This window comes from Mytilus edulis, chromosome 9 (assembly GCF_963676685.1).
Source record: "Mytilus edulis chromosome 9, xbMytEdul2.2, whole genome shotgun sequence".
Taxonomy (NCBI): Eukaryota; Metazoa; Mollusca; class Bivalvia; order Mytilida; family Mytilidae; genus Mytilus; species Mytilus edulis.
The window spans coordinates 16,856,169-16,869,221 of record NC_092352.1 but is presented as its reverse complement, the minus strand read 5'-3'; the positions used below and the strand labels follow the sequence as shown (position 1 = coordinate 16,869,221).

The 13,053-nt window shown below is 32.6% G+C and overlaps 1 protein-coding gene across 4 annotated transcripts in view; it reads right to left on the bottom strand.

The window, feature by feature from the left end:
- LOC139487717 (synaptotagmin-15-like) overlaps positions 1 to 13,053 on the bottom strand; it is a 162,827-nt gene that overhangs the window by 62,213 nt on the left and 87,561 nt on the right. For all 4 annotated transcript variants that reach the window (XM_071272738.1, XM_071272737.1, XM_071272736.1 and 1 more), the window contains one exon: positions 8,939 to 9,128. In XM_071272738.1, the coding sequence (XP_071128839.1) occupies positions 8,939 to 9,128 (190 nt within the window). The remainder of the gene's footprint in view (positions 1 to 8,938; positions 9,129 to 13,053) is intronic.

The window sequence follows — 13,053 nt, the reverse complement described above, 5'->3', positions numbered from 1 at the left end:
TTAACTGTAGATTTACAAATGACGTATTTTGTATCTATATTATGATCTTGTAATGAGTAGAATGATAAGCCGATAAATTAACAGTCTACGCCTGCTTAAAAACAAGAATATGCACTTCGATCGAAACTCCTGAGAAATTGCATGTTGAAGTTTTAGCCTTTTTAATGAAACAAGTGTACTATTAGTGCTCTGTTATTTCGATGTCTATCGAAGCAACATAACATTATCCTTTAGGTATAAAAGTACAGTAAATGCATAAATGAAATTAAATCGGTTTGCTTGTGTTTAAAATGATTATATATTCCCAAAATGATCCCTGATTGATGTCAATCGAAACGTCTTTAGTCAAGCAATTTTAAAAGGAAACTCTTAATAATGAACTGTTTAAACTGACGCCAGTTTGTAGTTCAGAAGATTTTTTTCTAAAACATTTTGTAATTAAACAAAAATAGCCTTTAATGAATTAAATCTTCCGTCAAAGTTGTAAGGGCTGTCAATGCTATTGATGGTCTGTTCACGTTATAAAAGCATCTGTTAGTTTACCATAACCCAAAATGTTTTGGTAAGTAGGTAATACAAAATATTATTCACAGTTCAAATGAAGTCGGTAAAAGTAATTACAGACATCCCTTCGGCCTTCAACAATGAGGGAAAAAAACATGTATAACATATTCTCGGTAATCAAAACGGGAAAATCAAAGGCCTAATTTATAGCAAAACAACTTACGAAAAACAAATATGAAAGACATGAGCAGACAACCAACGAACTGCAGGCTCCTGAATCGGGACAGTCACATTATGTGGCGGCGTTAGCCATGTATGTGAGATATAACTATCTTGTTTGCAGTGACCCTTCATAAAGCTAGGGATCAAGACATCGACATCTTCTAGGATTTAAAAAAAAAACACATTACACATTTCGAGCGTCCTGATGCGCTTTTTTAGATTAACGTTTACCAGGAATTCTTAAACCCGAGAATTTTCGAAAGCTAAGGATATATAAAAACTGAAAAAGTCAAAAAGCTACATGAACAAAAAGGGCCTAAACTAAGTTGTGGCTTAATCCAAAAATCTAGAGTTCAACTTTGCCAGACGGAGTTTAAACATAAGTTTCTTAATCATTTATAAATTAATAAACGCACAACTAAAGAAAGGTATAAACACTCTACGTACACATAGGTTCAGTATAAGCTAATACAATTCTTAACGTTTTAAATGCATTATTGCTTAAGAAGCTTCTAAGGAGGTTAAGCTATTTTAAAAGCGAGGCTAATTGTATCTGACATGATTTGTACGAAACAGAACAAGATAATGTACCAACTAAGCAACAAAAACATAAATAAAGGGAACAATAGTATACCGCTGTTCGAAATTCATAAATGGATTGAAAAATAAAACCAAATTCGGATTACAAGCTAAAACTGAGGGAGACACATCAAATATAAGAGGAAAACTACGACACCACAGAAACACAACACTAAAATGTAACACACACATACACCAACTATAATATAACAATGGCAAAAGTGAGAGGTTTAGCGCTTTAAAACCAGGTTTAATCCACCATTTTCTACATTTTAAAATGCCTGTACCGAGTCAGGAATATGACAGTTCTTGTTCATTCGTTTTTGATGTGTTTTGCCATTTGATTTTGCCATGTGATTATGGACTTTCCGATTAGATTTTCCTCTGAGTTCAGTATTTTTGTGATTTTACTTTTTCCTGACTTTGTTACAGGACATTTTAAGAAAATAAATGGTGGGTTGAACCTGGAAAAAGACTGTTTCTTCTTTAAAAGCATAGACAGCAGATTTCTTTTATATGAAGAGACAAACACAACGCAATGGCCAATCTTTCCAGGGTCATTTAGATGAGCAGTGAGTTAAAAAAAGAAGAACGCTTAAAAAGCCATTAGTTACATTATTATTCATAAATAGAAGTACCATTTTATACTTTCTAGGCATTAATAGTGTATCAAAACAGATCAGTACTTCCCGATAAGATTTGAATGGCCACTTCAACACTTCATATTATAGAAATAACTATGTTTTACTTTTTTCTACGATAATTACTGTCATAATGATATTAAATCAATAAATGAACCCAATCTGAATATTGAATGTATATGTACAACAGCTACATCAAACATAGACAGATTGGCTTCGATTCAAGAGCAAATGCTACATATTTAGAAAAGTACGTACGTCCATTGAAGATTATTTGAAATTTATTGTAGGAAAGTTTATGAGCGCATACTTCAAAATGATAAGATACTAAAATTCGGTAGACAAATTTGGAGTTATATCTTGTGTAATATGTATTTATGTCATCGAAAATTTTTTGAAAACATACTACATTAATAACCAATACTGTCCAAAATGATAAGCATCTCAACTTTATCTGTATTAAAGCACCTAAACTTTAACTATATTTTAAAAAGCACGCATTTATAAGTTTAACTGTCCCTCTGGTACCTTTCGTCCCTCTTTTAAAGCATTTAAAGTACAATGTTCACATTTAATCATTGCTTGGTAAATAACATGTACCAAGCTAATTTCAGGTGTATTTCCTTATTTATAAAATTGCATAATACCGTGCATCAAATAAATTTATCTTCCCGAACTAGAGGCATTTATTGAAAACAATGAAATAAATATGAATAGTTATCAAAGGTACCAGGATTATAATTTAGTACGCCAGACGCGCGTTTCGTAGGTCAAATTAAAAGTGAAAATGGATACATTTCTTTATTTTAGGTTCGGTTCAGCGGATATCAATAATCAAGTTAACATCGTCGCATAGCATGTTTTTTGTCGTTGCATAAGGTACAAATATTATAATAAAAGGTTACAAAACTTTGATTTTTTCGAAAAACTAAGGATTTTCTTATCCCAGGAAAAGATAACCTTAGCCGTATTTGGCAACACTTTTTTGAATATTTGGTCCTCAATGGTCTTTAACTTTGTACTTGTTTGGCTTTATAACTATTTTGATTTGAACGTCAATGATGAGTCTTACAAACACACCCGCATACGTTTTAGTTAAAGTCGAACGATCTCGAAGCGTATACAACGTGCCCTAAACGTGTCTCAAACTTATCTGTAGCGCTTTAAACGCGCATGTAGCGTATGTATAACGTGCGTGTAGCGTACATGTATATGCTAGACACACGCTTGAGCTAGATGAAAAGTGTTATGCTGTATACAAATTTCCCCGAGTTGTAGCGTTCACCAAGCGTATACCTTTGCATTTCTAAGTTGCTTAGCAAATCTCTGGCTCTCAATTAACGTATATACCTACCGACTTGGTCAATTTTCTCTGTACGTATGGTGCACGCCGGCATTATGTAGACAAAACGCGCGTCTGGCATATTAAATTATAATCCCGGTACCTTTGATAACTAAATTTTACCAATCTTGAATACGTATCAATGCGACAAAATGCAACGTAATTTATTTTATCACTACTACGGTAGTGTATAGCTATTTTGGTAAGTTTTTTTATGCCTTCAATCAAATTTATTTTCTCAATCAAATTTATTTTATTTCCTTGGAATAATGAAAAAATAAACTAATTTTGAAAACCACACATTTAAACACTTTTGACGTTATTGTTTTCGGTAGCTATTCAATGAGCGATTCTAGTCGGAAATGTCTGCGTTGATCTTTGTAGTCCTCGTCCATATTTTTAAGCGAAAACCATTTAACTAAGCTGTCAGACTATACAGATCTTATCAAATTAAACTGAAGAATGAATTTTTATTTTAAGATAAAATGACATTTTAAGTGGCAAATTGACGTAGAAGAATGATCACTAGTATTGAAACTGTGATTTCAAGCTGTTCTACTGCTGTTTTCAATATAAAAGTATGTATACAAGAATTATTTAGATAATCCCTCATATGTGTTAGGCAATTGCTACATTCAAACATGTGTCTGTTTGATCCTTCACATAAAACACTTAGACCACAGATGTAATACCCATCTATGCTTAGACCTATAGATGTATGACCGATATTTACCGAAGAAATCTATGCTTACAAAATGGATAATAAGGAGTGATTGATAATATTCAATTGCAAACATTACATACAAATCGCCACGATTTTCATATCAATGTGATATAAATATGCAAGGTGTTATATATGTTGTGTAGAAGTTATCATTTTGTACAAATTATAATTTGTACAAAAAAAATGTACAAATTATAATTTGTATTTTGACTTTGTACAAATTGTAATTTGTACAAACAGTGCCTGTACAAATCACAATTTGTACAAAATTTGACGAATATTCACTTATAACTTGTACAATAAGTTATATTATGTATTTTGGTGGGAAAAGCTTTGATACACACAACAGAATTGTTATAAAATGACCACACAGTGCATCTCATTTATCAAATTACTTAAGTAGTTCTTTATGATTGATTCCATTGAGCAGGTCAGTGAATTATGGCATCTGGAATTGCACAACATATTTTTCAATCACATTCATAAGTGCTGTTACCGCCTATGCATTTACATGAAAGAAACCCTAGACAACCTGTTTTTTTAAAGTCTGTTAAACTTTTTTTACGTGGCAAAAGTTGAAGCACAAGAACCGATGCTGTAAATTAACATGCGTCTTTAGGAGCTTCAATTTAACTATAAGCCATAAATAACCTGTTAAAGTTCACACAGCTTTTAGTTTATTTGGTACCAAAAATTTCAAGATAAAACAATAACGCCTTATATATTTAGAGAACTGGTTTGGACACGATAACACTGAGGAATATGTATAATGACATAAACCCGAAACAACAAGTTCTGATTATAAGTTATTGTCTCGTTTTCTTGGTAAGATATTAGTCTTGAGTCTATTGTCCACACAGCCAATGATCGGTGTTTCAATGTGAGTGTCATACTCAATTTAACTATTAACTCATTATGCCTGTCTTAGACATATGATTGTTCTTTCATGTGTCATTCCCTGCTAGGTTCAAAACCTTTTTGACAAATTTCATCTTCTGATCAACAATGCCGACCATGTTTACACAATTACATCAACTGAGTAAATAAATAGAACAAGTGTAAATAATAATACCTCGGACATATAGCTTTGGAAACTTATTAAAGCAATTGCCCCTTAATTAATTAGCAATTGCAAAGTGTTGAAGAAGAGATAAATGTGAAAGTTAAAAGATGAAATTCCCGATGCTATCATTCACTCACCCGCTCAAATGAATGATAAAGAACTATAAAAAAAAGAAGATGTGGTATGATTGACAATGAGACAACTCTCCACCAAAATGACACAGAAATTAACAACTATAGGTCTTTAATAACTATGAGCAAAGCCCACACCGCATAGTAAGCTATAAAAGAACCCGAAATGACAATGTAAAACAATTCAAACCAGAATTCTAACGACCTTATTTATGTAATATACATTTGCTTTTATTTTGTACATAAGAGGTACTGTATGGTCACTTAATAACAATTCTATGGTGGTGTGTATCAATGCTCTTTCCACCATAATCAATATTATAAATTGTTGTACAAGTTATAAGTGAATTTTCGTCAAATATTGTACAAATTACATTTGTACAAAGTCAAAATACAAATTATAATTTGTACAATTTTTTTGTACACATTATAATTTGTACAAAATGATAACTTGTACACAACATATATACACTTGACCAACATAATGCGCGTACGGTGACCTATTATTACCTTAATTTGCTTCATTTGGACTATATTGGTTAGTTGGCTAGTTGGCTTATTGTTTCAATGTCATTCATATCACATATACTTATCTTATAACATTGATTCGGATTTCATAAAGTTACAGTACAGGAAGGCATGTCCCTCTACATCGACATATTTCTCCGACTCCTATAAAAAATGCCGTTATCATAGGGGAGAATTAACAAATACATCAATTTCAATTCTTTATGAATCCAAAACATATTGCACTCGAAGCGTGCACGTTACCACGAGACCATGGCGTTGGATGAATGAAATAAAGTAAAAACAGTATTGCTATATACAGTAATCAATTTGACTATGTGGAACTTTACAGCAAGTTCAGGATGTCATTCATATTGTACTGGAAAGAACCACAAGTCTCCAAATGATTGTCGTAATAATTTAATGATATTTACAACGTTATTGGAAAGTCTGCGATGTTACTTAATGACTGAGCCATCAAGTTAACTTTATGGCGTAAACTGAATTCATATTTGACTAATAAAGAAGTAAAACCCTGATCATATGGTGTTTTGTCTAGGGACGCACCATAATTGCGATTGCTATTTATAACAAATGTTTTGCAGCGCAATATGAGATACATTATAGTTTTGAAGGTATAATTCATCACTCCCTTGAGGTATTTGTTTGTATTTCGTAGATTGTAAAATACATATTGCAAGCAATTTCAATTTGGTATCATTAAATTAAGATAAACAAAAGGAACTTAAGCATTGTGTCAAGCTTTGTGGAATACGGGTCATAGAAAGCAAAACAAACATGAAATATGAAAACAAATATTATATTGCAAGATTTGATTACTTTACAATACTTGAATTACGAAATGTTGTTATTGTTATTATAAATATTTTTGAATTCAATTGATTAACAGGATTATTGAATTATTGTCACATTGACCTTTTTGACCTTGATTAAAACCTTTGCAAAATGGATGTCCGTTTGTCTTTTCGGGGGTACCATGGACATCATTTTAACAGCTCGCTTTTATTGGATATTTCAATGTCTTAGATTCATTCGTTGGTTTTCAGTAAGTATAATTTATTTTCATATTGAAATAAGAATATTTAGTATTAATTCATGCACTCGATGAAGATAAACGATGGAATGGTATTTTAGTTTTAGTCACAGTGAGGGCTTCAACGCGGAGCAAAAGCTCACGCTTCATAACAAATTCAAGACGATTACAATCCTCCGTTTGAGTTTAATTATTCTTTTTTTAGATTTCGATAGCGCTACATTTGTACATCGAACAAACCATTAGTGGGTTGATAACATTAAATTACACAATAAAACGAACGAAATATAACAGTCATGTCTGTAGGACCAAACAAACAAAACAAGGTAGAATAAAATGTGTTTTCGTAGAAGGTTGTTATTATAATTCATAGTTTGTGAATAGGGAAACAGCAGCATAAATTAAACGTAAAACATCCGACTTTTCTTCTTTGCAGAAGAGAGCATGTGGTCTTCCTCTGTGACCATATAAAAGCGATACTTCTGGATAGTTTTTATTGAGTGTTAAGAAGCAGTTTCCCATATTGACATTTATATTACGTTTATATTGGCTACACAAATGTCGGAAGCAGTAAATTCTCAGCTTTATACGCACTAATTGTCTATCGATATACTTTATATTACGGCATTTATTTATGACCGGACATAACAACCCAATTAAGTGAGGTTACAGTGCTCCTGGTCATACGATTCTATGATAGACTTTCCCGTAATCTATGAGCAAATATGCTACAGAAGATGGGCTGGATGGTTATATTGTCACTACGCATGCCAATATTCTCTTCTGTATAAAAGTAAAAATGAATAAAAGTCCATGTCAAAGATGAAAAGTATACACCAATGAAGCAAAAGTATACAAGCCTAACACAAGCAAACAAACAAGTGACATATACGTATGTCATTGGTTGTATAAGATTGACGACTTTTGGGTCCTGTTTACAAAATAGACATAATATCTGCACTTGGACATTTTCAGATCTAAGGTAGCAAAATCTTAACCATCATCCGTCTGAATTTCGAGTTTCCAAAGTTTCAAGAATTACGAAGCATGGACAAGAATTTAAAGGAACAATTCAGCACTTTTATTCTTGGTTTTTTTGTTGTTGTTGGGATGTATAATTACCCGGCCACGTCTACTATGTGTTTGTTCAATTTATTTCTATCTGTACCCATCTGTTGAGTGAACCTTTTTCAACTGATAGTTCGTTCTAATGTTGTAACGTTGCACCACTATCCCAGGGTATTGGAGGGTTGGGACCCCGCTAACATGTTTAACACCGCCACTTTTTGTGTACATGTGTGTGCCTGCTCCAAGTAGTTTGTTGCTGTTTTACGTATTTGTTTTTCGTTCATTTGTATGCCCCCTGTACGTCTCTCGGTCTTTCCCGCTTCATGTTAAAGTTTTTGATCAAGGCAGTTTTTGATTAAGTTGAAATCCAAATTACTTGAAAATCAGTATACCTTTTCCTTATGATATGTTCTTTCTGATCTCAATGATAATTAGAGTTTTGACTCCAATTTCACGACCCACTGAACATAGAAAATAACAGTGAAAGTGGGACATCCGTGTTCTATGAACACATTCTTGTTTGGTACAGAAATTTGGCCATAAGCTTCTCGTTTGGATTATTTTACAATTATTATTTCGGGGCCTTTTATAGCTGACACTACGGTATGGGCTTTGCTCATTATTAAAAGCTGTACGTTGACCTATAGTTGTAAAATTTCTCTGTCATTTGGTATCTTGTGAAGAGTTGTCTTATTGCATCATACCACATCTTTTTTTATATTCAACATTAAGCAATTTAAAACTTACTTATAAACGCAATGTTTAGCAACCATTAACCCCAGATTGAAAGGATTCATTTTATAGATGAAAAAAATGCTCTCCATAACGGACCAAAGGACACTGAAATTGACAACTATAGGTACGATCTTCAATAATGAGCAAAATCCATACCACATAGCATTGGATCTGCATCTGGTATGGATATGAGTTATTCCTTCATTTGATTACAAATTCTGAAATACAAAACTATGCTGAAAATATAAATGTTTTAAGAATTCTACAGGAAAAGCTTATTTTCAATAACACCAGAACCTGATATTTCTCTTCATTGTATGTTTGTATTATGAATGAAACAGTATCATAACGTCATAGAAATCACATACCTGACAGATGATGACATGGGAACATGATGTCCATTCTCAACTTGTATTCTAGCTTTATGATCGGAAACTATTTTCTCGTAAGTAGAATTTTTCCTGCGTCTAGTAACACATCTTCTCCAGACAACAAATGCTATAACAGCTCCAAGTAAGGTACCGCATACAGCTCCAGCTATAGGTATTACCAAAGGCACTACAAAAAAATAAAGAACAACACTTAGACAGCGATAAAGAGGTCCAGCTACAAAGGCACTACAAAAAAAGATCAACACTTAACGAGGTTTTGACATACGTGTCCAGCGTTATTATTATATAAAAATATAATATTTGTATAATTTTTATGATACCTTGTTGCAGTAATATTGCCAACAGAGAAGGATTCGAGAAACAAAAGATCTGGCTGCCAGGATAATGAACCCCAGTATTCATAAATATTTACCACGGCTACCCTCGAAATTAGAACAATATTGTCAATTGAAAATAACGCATCAGTCGAATATCTTGATTGCATTAGAATGAAATTCAAAACAGTGTGGCTGTGGCCATTGATTGACACATTAAATTCATCCATTGACTTGGACAATTTAGGTGAACGTTTGTATGTAACGACCACTGCTCACTATGTACTTTTTAAAGACACTTAAACTATGGGGTCACCAAAGGTTCTCAACACCTTGATAAAGTAATTCGAAAAATTAATCAGAAATAACACGATGTTTTGATTTATATCAATTATATAAATCAAAACATAAAGGTTATTCCTGATTAATTTTTCGAATTATTTTATAATTAAAGGCGTTAAAAAACCTTTGGTGACCCCACAGTTTAAATGTCTATCGTAGGTACGTCGTGAACAGTGGTCGTTACAGACAAACGTTCACGTAAATTGTCCCAGTCAATGAATGAATTTAATGTGTCAATCAATGGCCACAGCCACACTGTTTTGAATTTCATTCTATATTCTTTCATTTAATTTATTGCACACCAAGTTGAGAATTTCGTTTCATGTATTTAACTTTCCAAATACCAGCTTGAAAAAAACATTGTTGTTCATTCTTAAGGTTATTCAGAGAAATGGAATCTGATTAAAATTATATAAAAATCAGCAACAATGAACCAAGCAAAACAATTTAAAAAGACTTGGATGTACATAAGGACTTCTATTGCAGCTGTTACAATTACTTTTTATATATAAAATTACAAAAAATGAAACTTATTAAAAATACAACAAAATGCACCTATTTGCAGTTACATCTTGAATTTAAAGGAAAATTTACGGTATGTTATACAATTTTAAGAGCCCTATTATAGAAATTTGATTGCAACTTGTAGGAATGTAATAATACGTTGGTATTTCACATCCGTCTATGTGCTTTAGATAATTTTTTCAACTAATTAGCTGTCGTTGTTAAATCACTGTGTCTGGTATTTTTAAGGAGTAAAAAAACAATACTAATGTTGTACTAACTACTTTAAGCCGAAGTTGCTTTCAGTTAGTCTTTGGTACAGTTTTATGTGTACTTTTATTGTTTGTTTGTTTATATAATAAAATGTTATTTTGGAATTTATAGTGCTTTTACATTCGCTACTTTTGATTCCACCAGTGGTCGAGATTAGAGTGGGGCGGGTTTAGATCTAAATACGAAGTTAGTGTAACTCCTCTGCATATCCACGTGACATATTCAAGTCATGATCATCCTCAGTGGTTGTTTTTATATCATATCTTACTGCTTTTATTAATATTAGAATTTAGTTTTGATGAATTTTTAATATTTTGTTTTAAATTTCATGTTTTTTCAAACCTCTGGACGATTAAATAGCTAAACGTCCTGTACAGTCATCAGACTTGCTGAAGATTGTATGTTGCACTTGATTTGTCTTTTGATGATATGTGTCTCTGGTGTTTACCCTTCAACTCCATTTGATCATTCGGCATTAACATTTAGCCTATATCTCCATTTGTTGATTTGGCATTAACATTTACCCTATATCTCCATTTGTTGATGTGACATTAACATTTACCCTATGTCTCCATTTGTTGATTTGGCATTAACATTTACCCTGTATCTTCATTTGTTGATGTGACATTAACATTTACCCTATGTCTCCATGTGTTGATTTGGCATTAACATTTACCCTATATCTCCATTTGATCATTTGGCATTAACATTTACCCTATATCTCCATTTGATCATTTGGCATTAACCTTTACCGTATATCTCCATTTGTTGATGTGACATTAACCTTTACCCAATATCTCCGTTTACTCATGTTAAATATACTAGAACACACCCGCGAAATCGCGGGCATATACAGCTTGTGAACTGTTGTAGAATGATTTTATGTAAAATATATTATGTATGGAGAATTTCATAAAAGGTATTAAAAGCCCTCTCCCTTTTTCCAAAGTCCGATATTTGTTTCCTTTCTGTTAAATTCAATCATTTTCGTGTTTCTGGCGTCAGACCACAATTATTCTTCTCCTTTGCTACACAAGCATCTTTTGGTAAAAGTCAACTTGAATTAAATTAAAAATTTGCACCGCTTCAAATATGAAATAAATGTACTTGTTCTGCTTATATATAGGCCATTATTAGTCTATTAAAATATGCTTCTAGGACAATCCATCAGTGCTTTTTCTTTTGAGAGCCTTATTACCATGCCAATGGTAGGATCTGAATCTTGCATAAAAGACTAAGACCGACTAAGGCTAATTTGAGGGGTGGTCGGAGGGGTCCTGATCCCGAAATCCCGGGCTTAAAAACACGAAATCCCGATATGCAGAATTTAAAGAAATTCATATCCCGAAATCCCGAAATCGAAAAATATATTCCCGGATCCCTTAAGGATCAATTCCCAAATCCCGAGATTAAAAACACCCAATCCCAACGTCCCGAAAAAGGTCCTGTCTCCCTCTAATCTCTACCCTACTTTCATTTTTGCCAAATCACTACTTCATCATTTCGTCCAAAAGACTATTGATTCACCTAGGGTATCTGTGTTACAAATGACCTTCTACCGTTGTCGTAGAAACCTCATATTTGATTTTAAAATGACCCTCGTGAGAAACATCACGGGTGTCTTGCAAGAAGCAGGACCTGCTTACCTTCGGAGCACCGGAGGTCGCAACATTTTTTCGGGGTCCGTGTTTTTCATCTGTAGTTAGTTTTCAATGTTGAAAGTTTTTGCTTGTCATTTTGTGTCTTATCTGTTCCCGGGTTTCCAAATTACGAAACCCACTAGGATGTTACTATCGTTTCTTGAAATATGGTATAGTAAGAAACAGATAGGGTATTTATCATTTTCATCATAAAATGGTCCAAAAAAATTTTCAATAAATTTTTATGCCACATTTATCTAGGAAGTTTTAGGTGAAGTTGAAGTCCAAGCAACTCGAAACTTAGTAAATATAGTGCCGATGTGGCATCCATGTACTATGGACACATTTTTGTTTCCACATGCTTTACTTATTTTAATATATGTATATACAACTGGTATGACCCCTTAAATAGTAAACAATTCAAAGAAAACAGTAGACAGAATACAGAGAGTCTCTATATATTAAAGAAGTATAATCGTAGTTTACATGTAGATAAACGCGAAAAATAATTGTCCTCTCTAAGGAGGTATAATAGTTGTGGTTCTTGCGATCTAAACACCATATGGAGAACGATCTGATTGGCTTATTTATTTTTACACAAAATGAGGTCTTCTCGTTTAATAGTACAAATACAGGTCATTTATATGGTACCATTACGGAATATTTATATAATCATAAGTTATCAGTTAAGGGAAGTGCAGCTTCTTATCACTTGATTTATTAAACAGTAGTAAGAACAAAAACAAATATCTAAATAACAAAACCTTTGCAAACTTAAGTCAAACTGTGTAAAATAATAAGCTTCCAGAATGAGTGATAGATCATATTACTGAAACGTCAATACATTGATGTCACACTGTTCTAAGTATTTGAAAAACCTGATGTTTTGAATTGTTTAATATTTTATATGATTAATGATTTGTTTTGTAATATTTTAGATATTTCATATCGTTTTAACTTGGTGGTTTCTATTTCATTCCTTGAGGTACAATACAATGTAAGTGTCTTTTTAAAATCA